Source organism: Topomyia yanbarensis, chromosome 3 (assembly GCF_030247195.1).
Source record: "Topomyia yanbarensis strain Yona2022 chromosome 3, ASM3024719v1, whole genome shotgun sequence".
NCBI classification, from domain to species: Eukaryota; Metazoa; Arthropoda; class Insecta; order Diptera; family Culicidae; genus Topomyia; species Topomyia yanbarensis.
The window spans coordinates 316,173,825-316,192,025 of record NC_080672.1 but is presented as its reverse complement, the minus strand read 5'-3'; the positions used below and the strand labels follow the sequence as shown (position 1 = coordinate 316,192,025).

Here is an 18,201-nt window from a genome sequence, read left to right as displayed (position 1 = left end):
CCAAATTGTTCCAAAAACTAGCAATTGTCTATTTTTAGTTCATATTAAGGCATAATAACAACAATTGCAGCAGCAAATAATTTTGACCAGGATTCGACCCCAATTACTCCTCTGTGCGTCGATGGTCATATTTTGCGGTTGGCCGGTTTCTCATGGAAACACTCGTTTTCTTATATTCTTAATTATATAATCGATTATCATGTGTCCTGGCAATCAACCGTCCATAGACGTTTCAAAACTGCCAAACGCGCTGTGTTTAAAAAATTCTCGAATCATAAGACTCTTGCATTACGAAACCATGGCATTGTAAGGGAACACGTATCCGCCGGTTGATGCCAATGGAGCTGACATTTCTTTGGATTGAGCAAACTAATTTCTTTGTTTGTTTAGTGTTTATTTGACCAACTGGGAAACTAATCCACTGGGTATCTAAAGCAATATGAAATATGAAGTATGAAGGTTGAGAATTAACAATTCACAAGAAGAATTAAATCATCAAGAAAATTACAGTAATGTTTCGATTAAATTACGCTTATATATCCATATATGTATGCATGGAACTGTATATATACATATGAATATTTACGTATCTTACTATGCATATATAAATCAGTATGTATATATTTAAATGAATATATATACAAGTACTTATATATTGTTTTAACATATATAAATCCTTCCCTATATATAACTAGGCGTGATATAATCGAAACATTACTGTATATTAATTGTTTTTATTGCATTGAGTACTTGCACATGCTTTGGAGTAGTTCATGCACTATATTACTGTCACGTTCACCATATTTCTTCATGAGTATAAAAATATTGTAGCTTGATTATTGACGCAAAAGGTGACAAGTTAGTTTCTTTTCGTTCGTATTGTTTTCAATTTTTTTCTAGATATTAGCGTAATAAACGCGCATATGTAATCGGTTGTACATCTGACATATAAAGTTAGTCGTTTCAGGTAGTTCGGTAGGGTTTTTTTATACCGTTCAAAATGTGTCTTATATAGCATAACTGTGGGTCAAGGCGGACAGGTTCAACGGTGGATCTACGTCGGCTGCGAGGAATAAAACCGGAACGGACACGAAAAACTATCCGCGAAAAGAATAGACACGCGTTTACAAGCAAACGTTTTATTAAGGTATATCGAACATACATAGGTAGGATAAGATTACTCTTCCGGTGCGCGCCAGGCTTGCCGGTAGTACTGAGAAACATGTATAGTTAGCAAGATGTTATATAACAAAACCCTTGTGCTTCACATTCCCCAAAGGTTTGGTGAAAACATCTGCTCGCATCACATCGGTCGTACAGTACTGAAGCTTTATTACTTCTCGTTCGCAAAGGTCACGTATGAAGCATTCTTTCGTGTTGATGTGCTTGGACCGTCTGGTGGTCTTTTCAGATTGTACGAAGACTAGACAACCTTGATTGTCTTCGTGTATAACGGTGGCCTGTTCCTGCTTCTCGCCTAAATCCTGTAGCAAATGCCGTATCCACAGCACTTCTTGACACGTCTCCCCTAGTGCCACGTATTCTGCCTCCATGGACGAGAGGCTCACACAGTCCTGGCGCCTGCTTGCTCACGAGACAGCTCCTCCTGCGAAGAAGACAACAAACCCAGTAGTCGACTTTCGCGTTCCTGGATCTCCTGCCCAGTCCGAGTCAGCAAATGCTTCCAGATTGCCTTTATTTGATCCGCCTAGTCTTAATTTCCAATCAGCTGTACATTTCAAATAACGGAGCACCCGCTTCGCTGCTGTCCAGTCTTTCTCCGTTGGGCCACTAAACTTAGGGCACCGACGAGACTACGATACATAGTGATGTCATTCATCGCTTCACTCTTGCTCGCGTCCTTAAGATAGCATTGATCCATTGGTGTTCGTGCTCCTTTGGCATCTTTCATGTCAAATGCCACAATCAAACTCTTGATATACGATTGTTCACTCAAGCTGTAGACTCCTTCTGAATCTTTCGAAATATCCAAATCCAAAAAATGTTTCGGTTCACCAAGACAATTAATATCGAAGTATTCCTTAAGCTGACTGTAAACTCGAGTTAGCTCCTCCTCATTTGCGCAACCGATTAACATGTCATCTACGTAAACAATAAGATATACGATGAGCCCATTTCTTACAGCTGTATACAGACAAGGATCGGCGGAACTTGTCACAAAACCAATTCCTTGTAGAACGTCGGACAGCTTTTTATTCCAACATCGAGCTGATTGGTGAATACCGTAAATACTGCGACGTAAAAGGCATAGTTTCTCCTCCTCCCCGGGGATCACATAGCCAGGGGGTTGGCGCATATAAATCTCTTCGCTAATATCACCATACAAATAGGCTGTACGGACGTCTAAATGTTTGAGAAACATCTTGTTTCTTCCAGCTAGAGCAAAAAATGTCCTCAATGTGACGTGGCGTATCACTGGAGAAAACACTTCATTAAAGTCCACTCCAAATCGCTGCGTATTCTCTTGAGCCACAACGTGCACCTTGAGCCGCACGACTTGTCTAGATTCATTCATCTTTGCCTTATACACCCAGCGACTTCCGATCACCTTCTTTCTTGGCGGTAGTTGTACTAACTCCCAGGTACCGTTTTCCTTGTGTGATAAAATTTCATCATCCATTGCTTCTTTCCATGAATCACGCTCGGGACACTTCATCGCCTCGTTGTATGATGCTGGCGCAGTCATCGCATGCGTAGCAACTCCTACGGTAAAATTTAGTCAAATTTAGCAGGCAATTTGTTGCGGGTTTTACGGGCTCGTCGTGGTTTTCCTTGAGCTCTTGCTCAATATCAAGGGGATCAACCAGAAAGGGAGTGGAACTCAACTCGAAGAATTCCTCGCACTCACTTCGATCACCATCGCCTAGATTTGTGGGATCATCGGATGCTTCATCCTCTCCCTCTGTGTCACAATCGTCTAGCAATCCAACCACCGGCTTACTTATCGGTTGTTGATCACTTTCATTACCCTGTGCAGCAAACCACTCAATTCCGTCACTTGTCGACCCAGCTTCCTTCTCTGCTGGAGACGGACTATCAAACTCTTAGAACTTAGCATCGCGACTGATAATTACTTTTTCCGTCTCTAAATCAACGAAGCGATACCCTTTATGTTGTTCTGAGTAGCCTATGAATGTCAGTTTACGAGCTTTTTTATCAAATTGCCTCGCTTCACAACTGGGATGTGAACCCATGCCTGTGACCCGTCAACCCTCAAATGCTTAACATCAGGTTTTCTTCCGTACCACTTCTCAAATGGCGTTGTGTTCACTGAGCGCGAGGGTAACCTATTCTGCATTTAAGTAGCAGCTAATACCGCCTCACCCCAATATTTTGTATCAAGCTTCGCATCAAGCAACATTGTAGTAGCCATCTCCTGCAGGTACCTTTTGCGCCTCTCTGCTACACCATTTTGCTGTGGCGTATATGGTGTGGTAAACTGGACCTTAATCCTTTCCTCCGCAAAAAAATGTTTGAAGCCTTTTATTATCGTACTCGCCGCCTCCATCAGAGCGAACGACACGCGGCTTTCTACCAAACAAATTGTGTACGTACCTGACATATTCGCAATTCGTTTACAAGCAAATGTTTTATTAAGGTATATCGAACAAACATAGGTAGGATAACATTACTCTTCCTATCAATAACAACGAATAATTATAGCATAAGAATCAATCGTCCGAGGAGAAAGAAGCCATTACATAATTGTCATTAATAATAATACCAAAATTTATACACGATAAAAAATGTGTGTATTACGAAACCTTTATTTACACTGATATATCGACAAATGTTTCGAGACACTGAAAGTATCCGCTTTTCATCATATTGTTTTGTTTTTGGAATGTCGTGTTTCGCCGGAATGAAGGAGCAAGAAATAATAAAATCGTTCACCAGCCGTTTGATTCAAATAAACATATGCAACACTCCCCGCTGTCAGCTATCCGGAGCCTAAGTTGCTTTTTTACAAACCGAGCAATTTCAAAATAGGGGTGGGCATAGCGTAGCTGTTAAATCGATTGCCTTGAACGCAGTTCATCTGGGTTCAAGTCCCAAACCCGCACAAAGAGTTAGAGATTTTTCTTAAGAGATTTCTTAAGGTTAAAACCTCTTTAATCAAAATAAAAAGTGCATTTCAAAATTTATTCAATAAACGACAAATCTCATAAATTCTCGGAAGCCGGCTGCTCAGAGCAATAAACAGACGATAACAATTCTGAAAGTTACATAGATCGTATCACTCATCAAGGTGAATCCAGATTTGTGTAACTCTTTACTTCACCCTGCTAACAAAAACTCCTTCCCGTAGGAAATGTGGAGATGCAGAGGTATATATGGTCTTTATAACAGCGTTTGCTATACTAACATTTCTTCCCTTCCCCGATTATCAGGGCTATGGAGAGAAATTACGGGCCCGGGAGTCCAACATAAGCGCCCCCTCCATAATCGTGGATTTTTCGAACACGCAACTATTAAGCTCAAAATCTATTGGAAAAAAATAGTTATCTGTTATTATGTATACTGCATAGAAGCTTTTGTGGAGAACTATTGGAGAATAAACTTAGTGCTGTTAATTCCAATGATTTTTTCATATCAAAAGTTGTTATGGTCAATTTATGTTTTTCGTTTATTTTCCGTTCGGTTCTGTCCGCACTGAGAGGTGACTCCACAACCAGATATCGGTTCATCTACTGATGCCAACTCTACTTCCCTTGCGAAGAAAGACGTGACACAGAGTTTTCACCTCAGAATATCTCAACGAGTGTAAAATACAGAAATACATTCAGCTAAGCTTTCGGTTGATCGTCTTTTAATTACTGCCATCACATTCTGTACAGCCACCTCGTCCACTTTGTTCGTCACAGCCAATTTACTTTAAAACAGTTTTGGGTTTTCTTCAGATTTTGCTTAAACGATTGACCAACATTCCTCGATTGAGCCGAGCTCTAGTGTTTTGGGAGAATTCTTGTCTTTGGGCGACACCCGAACCTTGTAGGCATGGCAGGATTCACAATCTGGCAAAAAAATTGCGTGAAACAAGCGTGGTGCTTCATTCAGGGTAAATTTCTTTGTTGACCATCTCGGTCGCAATGAAAATGTCGCTTTTTAAACCACAGGTACAGAACACTTGCCAAACCAGATATTTCTGTGTGAACTTCGACAGCTCCATATGCTTGAAAATATCGACCAGTGTTCCTCACGGTTGCCATTGCGCTTGTGATAGTTGCTTTGGCCACTTTTAACGATTACCCTAACGTGGGGTGCTAGTAGTTCGAATTATTACTTGGACGACACTTTTATAATTGAAAAGCAAATATTAGAATTAAAAAGGCAGCTTCCTGCACGCAGGCAAATGAAGTTTTTTTTGTTGAATATCGTGTTAAGAAATGATAAGTTTAAGTCGACTAAATTTTGATCGCAAAACCTTTTATGAATATCTTTTTAGTGGCTTTGAAAGTAGCTGATTTATCAATATTTGCATATTTATGCAGGTGTCGATATTGCATGGATTTATTCAGATCTTTGTCTGGTTGCACCTACAATTCGTTAAAGAAACAACACATTCGGTCAAGTCGGTACGCCACAACATTGCCAGCCTCGAAAAATACAACATCTCATTTGTTCGAGTGTGGCTAACTCTTTTTGGTTTCGGGGAAAACTGGTTCAGGTGATTTTTGCGAGTCTTTCTTTTATATATTTAGTACAATATTATTGAAGAATCCATAATTAAAACCTTGTACAAATTGCGGAAATAGTAGCAAAATGGAAACGTAAAAAAACTAAAGAAAGAACTAATAAATAGTGAAATTTAAAATAATATAAACAAATTAATAATATGCAAATAATCAAAAACCTACCAATACTAATAAAAAAGAAAAAAATCCAAAGCGGAGAAAACACAGAAATGGACAAAATTAAGACAATGGAAAAGTGAAAATTGGAAAGTATATAAACAATTTGATGAAATAGCAAAATAAAACAAATTGAATAAATTAAAACAACGAAATGAAAAATAAAATATAATGAACATGGAAAACGTGAAAAACGGCAAAAGGAAGAAAAATGGATACAACAAAAAATATAAAACAAGACTACAACAAATGTAGAAATTAACGATCCACTGAGTTAGATATTAAAATGACAATGAATGTTTGAAATATAGAAAATAGTGCAATAGTATCTGCTTATAGGAGACATTGAGGGTCGATGGGTCTATTAGGAGGAATTGGAGGCTGCCGCGGTAATCACGATACTATTGGGAATTTGTGATGACATCATCACAGTTCCTCGATGGCGGAGTGGTTTACGCACCCAACTAGAGACTGGGAGATCGCATGTTCGATTCCTGCTTGAGGACATATCTTTTCTCGGTGTTTCCAATAAAAAGGTGAATTTTCACCGTTTCTTCATTCTCACCGTTCGAACGGTCATGCTTTCTCTGTCTGTTTTTCAATGGATACGTTCATAAAATATCCTTAGGAAAGGAAAAAACAAAGACACACATCTAAACAAAGGAATGTAGCAAATAGTAACAAAATAAAAGTAAAAAGCATGAAAACAAGAAAATGGGAAATTGTTAAAAATGTTTCAAAACAATAAAAACGAAAAAGAACAAGAATGTAATAAATAGATAGAAATAAAATAACTATAACAAATTAAAAAAGTGGACAAGTATTTTTTTAAAGAACTAATAGAAATAGAAATGAATGGGACAATACGACGGAATACATTTAAAAAAAATGGAAAACAAGAGCAAGTGGAAATAGGCCCAAAACAGACAAAAGTAAAATCATAGAAAACATGTAAAATCAAAATAGAAAAATCCTAGAAGAAATGGGAAAAAGCAAAAATATTTCATTAAAGAATAAAAAATACGAGAAAATTTTAAAAATAAAGTGGTTAAATAATAATTAAATCTATGTAAAGTAAAAGTGGAAAAAAATAAAAAAACAACACATTCACAAAACGCAAAAAGATCACATTAAAATAATAGGAAAAATGTTTAAATGAAAAAAGTAACAAAATAAAAATTATTTAATTCAAAAAAATTTACCCATTTAAAATTAAAAAAATTAAAAGGAAAATGCTAAAGGTAATGGAACATAATGGAGCGGAACCTATAATGGAAAATATGGGAAAAGGTTGGATAGAGAAATACTAAAATAGGTTTATTGGGAAATATGAAAAATTCAAAAAAATAGTAGAAACTAAAAGTTTAGTTAAACAATTTAAAAAAAATTGAAGAAATCAGTTAAAAAAATGAAAAAATGAAACGAATTGAAAAAATGAGACAGATACAAAAAATGGCGCAATTAAAAAAAAAGCATGAAAAGGAAAAAATAGAAAAAGAAAAATATGGGGCAAAATATACAAAAAAGTAAAATAAAATGAAATGAAGAAAATAGAAAGAGTAAAACCTGGATGAAACGGAAAAAGAAACAAAAGTAGCAAATATAAAACAATGGAAACAGAGCGAAAATGGAAAAAAATTATTTAAATTGAGAAAATTAGTAAATGGGTAAGGATTTCAGCAAGAAAAAAAAACACTTTTCCACGAATTTTGTTTTAGAACTTTGGGTGAAAAGAATTGATTAAAATTTTTGTAGATTATAATGTATCATTTCAATAACATTCTGTAATTTTTCCATACAAAAATATCGACAAGCGACTCAGTGATGAAGTTTTTTGAAGAACGTCTCTGGAAAAAACACGATTTGCGCTGTTGACTGCCATTGAAAAACTACTTAACCGATTTACTTAAAATTTTGCATACAAATTATATATAAAAAATACCTAACCCCTGTGTCGAGTTTTTGAGAAATCTTTTCAATTAAGGGTGCTTTGTTCCTTCTTGATTTGTGGAGTTATTCAGAATTCGTTTCTCAAGTCCTATTTGACTAAATTGAGCACTCTAAAAGAAGGTTGCTGAGTTTTCTTCTTCTAATAGATTGTTTTATGATTCATTTAGCAGTTATGACGGATTGAAATAAGTAGAAAGAGAGGTCACATACCGTCCAGAAAATATAAAAATCGCAAATAGACTAATGATTCTGTTTAAACCGTATAACTAAAGCAAAAAACCCAACCCTATTTTGCAACGTTTCGAAATAATTAGTAAAATACGAATCAAAATAAATTCCGAGAGCCCGGAACTCAAAAACACTAAGGATTTTTTTAATAGTTAGTCAAAATCTATGAGATAATTATAGTAAAGTATGAAATAGTCTTTTAATACACAATTTATACAAAAAGGATCTTACCGTAAAACGGGGTAAGTTTGATCAAATGAGACTTTTTTCAGTAACGTACGATAAGATGATTCTTCCAACAAAATCATCGAAACAAAAAACAAACCATATTCTAAATATCTTCAGCATCTACCGGCAACGATTATTTTGTCATTTAATGTACGTTTTATGAACAAAATTCAAATTGAAAATAATACAACTTTCATTCATCGTTCCAATCTGTTCAAACAATATATACAAGGGTATATTAATGAAATCAACCAACTTCAACCGAACTGATCACTTTTTTAGAAACCGTAAATATTTTTGTCCAATTATTTTTATTGCTAACTATTTTATTTCAGCTATTTTCCCGAAAAAGATCGATAAAAGTCGGCCGCTTCGAAAACAAAATTCCCTGTGCTTTCTTACGAGACGACATAATATTATGCCATAAAATCGCCTGCAGATATGCAATTTACACAACATTTGGAGCGTTATTTCTTTTTTCAATAGATATAGGGTAATTTGGGGAGAGATGCCGCACATTACCTAAAATCGATCCTGCATCGAAGTAAACCATTCAATATTTGATAAAATTATTTTTATAAATTGCGACAAGTTTTGAAAAGACTGCGAAATGGTTTTTTTCATGAAAAAAAATCATCAAATTTCCATGAACATTTTTAAAAAATAGGTCATTGCGGGAGAGATGCCGCACCATGGTCACAAACTGAAAAATGGTGGTGGTTTTAGCTATCATTGATGTTTTTGTGATTAGGGGTCTTCAGCTGAGTTTCATGAAGTTTGATTACACCTATAAATCGGTCAGCACCTTCATTTTTCTTAAGGGGGTAATACCATTTCGAGAAACATTGTTTTATTCAACATTTTAAAAATATTTTATTTTTGCAACCTTGTGTAACGGTTAAGTTGGAGTAACTTAATTAAGGGTACTGTTTATTTATATATTTGTACGAGCGATATATTGGTAGGGGTTTCTTAAAAGCAGTTTTTGGTTGTTTCTTCCAACAATGTATTTATATAACTTTGGTTTGTTCTTGAAAGATTCGTTTTAAAAAGCACCAATTCGTCGAAATTTTCATTTTTATCTCAAGATTAACATCACTAAAAATCAATGCTGTTACTAAAATTAGTGCCTGAAACTTTAGAGAATAAACCGAAGTATCTAATACTTAGATACATATCGCCCGTTCAAATATATAGATAAATAGACTCATATTCCTATATGCCACTGTGTTAGGTCCGTTAGTTTGTGGATATAGCTTATTAATAATCTATACCTGACGCAAATGATCATTTAATGACAATTATAGGTGAAAAAATACGTTTTAGCTACGTATCCTCCGCCATCGAGAGCGGCATCTCATCCGCAATTTTAATGCGGCATCTGTCCCAATTGTATAGGAGAGATGCCGCACGACGATATTTTCCTCTGAAATTATGGATGATAGTGCTCATGATCAGAATTCCTTCTAAAAGGTCCCAGCTACTCAACCGATACATGATTTACAAAAAAAAAAAAGAAAAAATTTAAAAAACGAAATTTTAATGTGGTACTGAAAAGCTTTTGGCACTCCGTGATGCAACTGGACGCACATAATCATTAATAAAATTTTTGTAAGATAATAATTATTATTATTTTACATCTCCAATGTTGTAATTCTTCAAAAGACAAACTTACAATATCATATTACCGTATAAAAGTGACCCTATATACGAGATATAGAAAGATCGACATCTCTCCCGAAATTACCCTATTTTGCTGATCAAAGTTACCCCGAAAACAACGAATGAAAATTTATAACAAATTTATTTTATTTTTATAGTAAAACGAAATAAATTGCTAAACAATTTGCACGTTTTCAATCTATTGGTACCAGTACTTGTTTTAAAAATGCAAACAGTTGCATCTACCTGCTTTGAAGAAAGTTTTTCGAAAAAATGTAGAAAAATTGATCAATGTTCCCCCGTTTTACGGTATGTCTTTTTGTTCACTGCGCGTTAAAATCTTTTTAGAGTTCTAAGTTTTTAAATTTTCTTTTGATTAGTCTATCATGCAGTATAAACTTTAGAATATAAATAACGATTAACTTTATGATATAAATTGGAGGAAATTAAATCATACCAATACTGAAACGCTAACTGAATTTTTAAGTAAATCGTAATCGAAATATTTAACAGAGTCATTCCTTCTGTTCAAAGTCCGGTCTCGGGGGGAAACACCCCGTTTCCCCTCTCCTCTCGGTAGCCCTGCCGATTACTGTAAGGACGTGGCCGGCGCCGTTATTGACATTTCAAAGTATAGAACTCTCGAAACGAGCACATTGAGGATAGATAGCTACTCCTAGCCTCCATTCATCAATTCTTTGTGCAATTTTGCTTGTTCTAGTCAATCACGGAGTGACAACAACGAATTGTACGGTCATCATGCTCATGCTAGTGCAGAAGAATCATTAACGTAACTAGAACATTAATTCTATATTTTATCATTACAGATTCTTGAGAGAAAATAAATTGAAATAGCGATTCATCCTTCATATTATTTAATTCTGGAAATCCGTTTTGGTAAACAATTATTCATTTAAAACTAAATTCGGTGAAACGAATTTAACGAAATGAACTTCGACGAAATGACAACCTCCAACAACATATTGAAGTTTTATTTTAGATTTAAAATAAATATTGTGACATTACTTGATAAAACATAAAATGAACTGTACCCAAAATCATCGAATCACGATTTTTGACAGATCTAGTTAATAAAATCAAGAAACTGTTTCAGCTCTCGTCGGTCTCCCCTACCTATTTTAACTGTGGTTCATCGAACATACTTCGTGAACAACACAATCACGATGCTCATGACGTCATATATGAGCTATGTTATAGCGATCTGCAACGAGGTATGACCGTCAAAAACTTATCAAAATCTCTAGAGCTTGCTAGTGGCATTGGAAACAGAGATAAAAATACAAATCATTCCTTTAGTCTAGAGATAGCAGCCAATTGAACTAGTGCTCGCGGACAAGTTCAATGCAATGTTTAGTATAGTATATAGAGTTCTGCTGCTCTCTGTTTTCAACTGGAATGCATTGGAAGCAGCTAAAATATTGGGAGTTTTTCCAACACCTTCGAAATCCCACTGGATATTGGGTTCATCGCTACTAAAAGAATTAGCTCTGGAAGGACATGAGGTACAATAATTTCCGCACTAATAATTGCATAACATCCAATTATTTCAGGTTACTGATATGAGTCCATTCAAACTTTCGGAACCACCGGCAAATTATCATCATGTTGAAATTAAAGTACAGATGGAGTTTTTCAACGGTGAATAATCAATTTCATTTTTATGACTTAGTAAATCATCCTTTTATATCATCCCAACAGATTTGCTTGATAATCTCTTCAAAAACCATGATAAAAATCCCGTTCAAAAGATGATTGAAATGTACAGAGCCATCAACAATGTGTCCAACAGCACACTCCGGTCTCCGGAAGTACAAGCATTGCTACGATCTAACCAGCAGTTCGACTTGGTGATTTTGGAAATTTTTCTTGATCACGCTTTGCTTGGATTCGCGGAGCACTTCAAATGTCCCATTATCGGAACGACCACTCATGGTGTACTGGACTGGATCAACTTACTGGTAGGAACACCTCAGCCCCTGTCCTACGTACCACATGTGCATCTTCATTTCACCGATCGTATGAACTATTGGCAACGGCTAGCGAACGTGCTTTTCAACCTTCTTGACAAGACTTTACTATCCATACTGGTCGATCCGGTGCAGGATCAGTTGTATCAAGAAGCATTCCCGAATGCTAAGAGGTCTCTAGATGAGCTGAGGAAGCATGCAGTGTCGTTGGTTTTGGTGAACAGTCACTTCAGTCTTAGTTTCCCGCGTCCATATGTTCCGAATATGATCGAAATCGGAGGGTTCCACGTGAACCGTAAAGCTAATCCTCTGCCATCGGTAGGATTTGATGAAAAGTGGATAGCGGCTAGCTTAATTCAAGATTTTCTTTTGTTTAGAATATCCGCAACTTTATTGATAACTCAACACATGGTGTGGTCTACTTCTCCTTAGGCACCAATCTCAAACCATCGAAAATAGAACAGGAGAAGCGGGATGCCATACTGAAGGCACTATCAAAACTAAAGCAAACCGTAATATGGAAGTGGGATGACGAATCTCTAGTGTTGGATAAAAATAAGTTCCTTCTGGCGAAATGGCTTCCCCAGGATGACATTTTGGCTCATCCGAACGTGAAACTATTCATAACCCACGGGGGACTGCTGAGTTGCACCGAATCAATTCACCATGGGAAGCCGGTAGTGGGAATTCCTATTTTCGCAGATCAACTTTTAAACATGGCCCGCGCGGAACTGGCCGGTTGGGGTGTTGGAGTTAGTTTTGGGAATCTCACCGAAGAATCTCTCAGTCTTGCACTGAACGAGGTGCTCAATAATGAAAAGTTAGAATACCTGAAGCGAGAATTCAATCATTGTTTCGAATTATTAACATCGTACTGCTTTCAGATACGCGAATAATGTGCAAACTATTTCCAAACGATTGCGTGATCAACCCTTGCTGCCAATGGATCTGGCCAAGTATTGGGTGAACTATGTCCTCCGACATGATGGTGCCGAGCACATTAAATCCTCTGCGCAATACCTCAACTTTATCGAATATAACAACCTTGACGTGTACTTCTCCATTGCGGCTTTGTGTGGACTGGTTCTAACTCTGACATTGAAGTTGATTTGCGTAGTTTTCATGTGTTTGAAAAGGAATCCGTCGCAGCTACGAAAGAAGAAAATGGACTAGGGTGGACGTTCCCTAATTTATTTTAGTTCCTTTATTTGTTTTATTTGTTGGTGAACTTGGTTCATGTCAACGTCACAATTCCAATCATCTCGACACGCAATGTTTCCCCTAATTATAGCATCATTTGCTATATGTATAATCATATATTTTTCTCCGGAGAACATTAATCACTCATTTTAAAAGATATCATAGAAATTTGAAAAACAAATTAATTAGTTTGTTTTAGGAAAAGACGTTTTTCTAAATATCGATTGGGTTATTTTGACATTGATTGAAAATTAAAAATATTAGAATAGTTATAGATTTGGCGTTTCGACTACGTCTCATCAGAATCAGCAACAAGCACTAGCGGATTGACGATAGTTACAAAAAATGAGACACAATTTCTGATCCTAAGCAAACCCCTAGTCAAGTGTGATATCCCGCAAGAAAAGAAGTTCTGATTAAACTTCTCAGAACTAAAGGGTGTTCCGAAGAATTTCTTAAACAAGAATGTGTGTAAATCAGTCAAACTTTCAATCAAATTATGTTTCTTTCGCATGTTCAATTGGGTCATTAAATGAGAAAAAATAATGTTTTTTTATTACATCATACATCGATAAAGCTAATTTTCGTGATCACAACAAAAAAAATTTCCAACTCAGGAAATGTGAAAATAAAATTTAAATTTAAAATAAAGAAATATGTTGACAGTCTTGATTTGACACTATCAGAAGCATTTGACATATTGAATTTCACGACAAATGATGCCCTGTCAGAAAAAATGAATACATGTTTTCCCGCAGGGTTATTTTAATTTGACATAAACTTCATTCAATGTATCTATGACAAGACGTGACAATAGGGGGGGCCGATTTTGTTCCAATTTTACGTCAGAGTGGTCCAGCTCCTGATTGGATGATTCTGATTTTTTGCACTCAGCGCAATGTTACTGCAGGGATAGCGAAATGATGTTTGGCAGTGTTGCTATATTTATAGGAAAAGATTGTCATTACTTTTGCCAAATAAAATTATTATCGTTTAAAAAATGACTAAATTGAACAGAAATTGTGCGGCAAAGTGAAACAAGTATTTATCATGCATTCACCGTACCCGTAGTATCTTAATATTTAAAAAAAATAAGACAGAAATCACATCATAATCTAAAATTTTTCAGAAAATGGTTTTATCAAACCTTACTAAGCACCTATGACATGTAAAAAACGATGCCCTTCATCGATATAGTGGATTCAAGATACAAAATATTGCCGGCAAAAAATAAATTAACTAGACTCAATTTTCATTAATAAAAATAGCAACACTGTTCGGAAGATTTCGGGAGGGTGAACATGTGCGAACAGAAGAAGGGAAATGCCAGAGTGAACGCGATTCGCGACGCGATGCGAAGCGATTTTTGACACATCGCGCGACGACGCGCGGACGAGCTCCGTTCATTTGATTCCTGCAAAATAATACAGTAGGGTGATGTGCCTATTATGGCAGTAGAGCCTATTGTTACCCTATTTCGTACCCCTTGGTTTCGAACCAAGCATATGAGATAATGACACTATCGATTTGGCTAAAGCAGGTGAGAAAAAATAAGCTCAAGTTATGTTCTTTATTTGTTGTGCACATATGTATTTAGAACTATCCTCTAAATCCAACTCTTAATTAAAACAAAATCACCTAATAGAAATATCTACTAATCCGCCTCACTCACGTAGTGAACCGCAACTGGATGCAACGGCGCTTAGCAAAATAAACACTTACGAGCCAGCATTTACCGCCTCATATCTCGTTATTCCAGCATAAATATACTAAACATTGCACTGATACATACCTTTATTTTAGCTGGAGAATCTTTTTACGATAATTTCACTTTAAAATCACTCGTCAAACACTAGAATAGGCCTAGTGTCATAATAGGATAAAACTAAATACGGGGGTTCCTATTATTGGCATGTTTTGCTGATACACTACCACAATCAAAACCAACTTTTTGTATCCATCATACAGAAAAGAATCACCAGTGCGGCCAAACCAAAACATGAACTTATAAATATAATGTAATGCAATTTCAGGTATAAGTAATCAATTACTTCAAGTTATTCAACTAATTGTTGATTGCAGATATTTTATTTTCATCTGCACATACAATTCGGATCGTGAGAAAGCAATGTGTGATGTGAAACTTGTCATTCCAGTTGCTAACCTTCGAATGGTTTTTTCTGCGTGCGCAATTCTGGGCGCTCTTCTACTAACAGCTGATGAGTTTCATTGATGTGCGTGATGTTTACGTTTGTTTTGATCGGCTGAAAAAAGCAGAATGATTCGTTTTACAAATCACACGTTGGCGTCCATGATCTGGATAGCTAGTTAGAATCGACGCAAATGGAATATGAGGCATTGCGTTTCAACTAAATTGTTTTTCGATGAGGTGGAAATTGGCACACCCATGAGGCGATAATTGGATCGTTGAGGTGGGAATAGATGCACAGAATGGAACATTTATTTTCATTTATGCTGAAAATTGAGGCAATTCTGCTAAATAAGCATTATATAGATGTTTAAGAAACAGTACACTGATACTTTATGCTGAGAAAGGTTATAGATAATATGGCTTCTTTTAAAGTTGTACAAAAAATAGTGCGACCCTCTCCCTAATGGTGCCAAAATAGGCTCATCACCCTATATGCCAGAGTGGAAGCGTCGCACAGTGGCGGATTTGCCTAAAAAAGTCGAAAATTGCATGGTAGTATTTTGGGTTCTAGTAAATACATTGTCCTTCAGATGGTGCTGCCGCATGCTATTTTAAGTGAAGCACTCCAAAATTTCCATATTTGAGGTGTTGACACATCCAAACAGTTTAAACCATCGCGTTTTGCTCATATTTTTTATCAAGCGCCCGAAATATTAGTATTTTTAAAGTGTAGCTAGATTTGGATAAAAGTGCCTGTTTCAAATGTGTAATAATGGAAAGTTATGCTGACAGTATGTACTTTATTTATATGTATTGATGTCAAAATATATTATTTTGTTTGTTTATAGAAAATGTCAATAACTTTCACGCATTTGTAGCAGACGATTTCAACAGACATTTTTGCTAAATTATTGAAATACTTTTTTTGTTCACATATGTCCTCTATGTTTCAAGGCAATTTGTGTTCCTTGAACGATTCTCCATTTGGAACATAATAGAATTCTTGCCCGAATTTGCCCATTTATGAGTAATCTTTGATTAAGTGGAGACGGAAATGGATTATAAGATTTTAAATTTGAAATTTGGACTCGTACTTTTAATTACTGCTGCACCTCCGATTGTCATAGCGAGTCGCACAATACTGCATTTTGACCAGGAAGAATTTTGTATTTAGTAACAATAATTTCATCGAGATTCATAAACATGTTCAAAAGTTATCAAAAGTGGAACGCAAAAGACGTAAATAATTTTGGTCGTTCATATTGAAATCCAACGAGGTCAACAGAAGTGATCGCCAAAGGTTCCAAATATCAAAAATTGATTAAACGTTACCGGGGATCTATGACCTTTGATCATGCAAAGCAAAACAAACCTGGAGGTGGAAAATATGACTGGATACTACAATACTGTGATTTTGCCAAAGAACTCACTTTGGCGTAAACAGTTGACAGTCATAGCATGTCAGCAAGCATTACAACAAAACGTGGTTGCTCAAAACTGTACCAGTAAGCAGTACTAGCATGTTCTGACCACAGTTTATAGAGAACAGTTGGTCGGTGTTTAGTCAGACCGGACTAAGTGACAAAATATTGATTTCGAGAAAAACGGGTTTAAAGTTTGAATCGTAGCACCCTCTACGTTATAATTGAAAATAATTGTTTGCAATAATTTTTGTTTATGGTTACATATTTCAAATCTGGCAAAAGTCGAATGTAGCTGAAAAAATTCTTTATCCGGTGTTATCGTTATCTCATTTTTTGATGTTTTGCGACTTAGTCCGGTCTGACTTAACACCGACCAGTTGCGCAAAGAGTTAAGTCAAAAAAAGTCTACCTATCGAGCATAATTGGAATCCATCTCTAATATCTCTGCAGCAAAGTTGGATTCTAATTTTGCTCAATAGGTAGACTCTTTTTGACTTCACTCTCTGGACACTCTTTGTATACCTTTCTACTAAGGTCTTTGGTTCTGACCAAGTATAACGCATGAATTTAAATGGAAATTTCATCGTAATAATGGACTTTGGACAAATCATCGGTCAAATTTAATTTAATTAAATAATGAATCTTAGTGAATTTCACTTATTTTCGTATTTTTTTCATATTCATTTTTAGTTACTGTAATTTGCATGCAAACTTGTTGTCAATTTTCGCTCCATGCATTTCGTCACAGAATCGGCTTATTTTCTGTAATTTCAAAAAAATACTATTTTTCGTTTTTTGAGAAATATGTGCATCCGACAGCAATTGAACAATAATCGTACAGAGAGTTTAAAAGTTTTGTAACTATGTTGCATAATATTTCAAAATACATAGTTTAAAATGACTAATAACATCAATTCTCATAACAGCTACATTATCTAGACACCCAAACATCTTAATGCGTGCAAATCAACAAATTCTATCATTTAACTACACACTATTTAAAATTCGATATATTATAAACGTCATTGGCATACACTGGAACCATTAAATCTTCATTCCTGAAAATTATCTTATATTTAGATTAAAATGTCGGCCATTTTGCATCCGCCATTTTGAATTTTGAAAATCTGACATCAAAATCGTAATCTGCGCCCCAGAAAATCGTGGTATGCACCTTTGCAGGTCAATCAAAACCATTTTCGACTTTTGGCCAGGTTTTTAGGGAAATCCGCCACTGTGCGTCGCGATGCGATGCGCCAAGCATTTTTTTGCGCGACCAACCGGTACGTGCACAGGTTTTTCGCGCGAAATGAGGCGATCAATTTCAAAATTTGATTTCACTATGACGGATGAGGATGTTTTTGTTTTTTAAATCGTTTCCTCTAGCTGACCGCATTTCAAAAGTCTACCCTTTGCGTCAACAAATGAAGCCTCGGCAAACAAGTGGCAATCTCAAGCCTCAAAACAAAGTGTTTGAGGACGTCGAGGTATTGGAA

General features: G+C 35.9%; 1 protein-coding gene across 1 annotated transcript; it reads left to right on the top strand.

Annotated features, from left to right (window-relative positions):
• Positions 1 to 11,275: 11,275 nt before the first annotated feature.
• LOC131692630 (UDP-glycosyltransferase UGT4-like) lies at positions 11,276 to 13,772 on the top strand. The gene is made up of 5 exons (XM_058979786.1): positions 11,276 to 11,464; positions 11,513 to 11,600; positions 11,661 to 12,247; positions 12,307 to 12,749; positions 12,814 to 13,772. The coding sequence occupies exons 1-5, from the start codon at positions 11,309 to 11,311 to the stop codon at positions 13,100 to 13,102; spliced, it is 1,563 nt and encodes a 520-aa protein (XP_058835769.1). The 5' UTR covers positions 11,276 to 11,308; the 3' UTR covers positions 13,103 to 13,772.
• The last annotated feature ends 4,429 nt before the right edge of the window (positions 13,773 to 18,201 follow it).

What these genes read in the sequence shown, in the direction of transcription:
- LOC131692630 (XM_058979786.1), top strand. Translation starts at nt 11,309, where the DNA reads ATGTTTAGTATAGTATATAGAGTTCTGCTGCTCTCTGTTTTCAACTGG. An exon ending in TAGCTCTGGAAGGACATGAG is followed by an intron (nt 11,465 to 11,512) that starts GTACAATAATTT and finishes CAATTATTTCAG; the next exon opens with GTTACTGATATGAGTCCATT. An exon ending in AAGCTAATCCTCTGCCATCG is followed by an intron (nt 12,248 to 12,306) that starts GTAGGATTTGAT and finishes TCTTTTGTTTAG; the next exon opens with AATATCCGCAACTTTATTGA.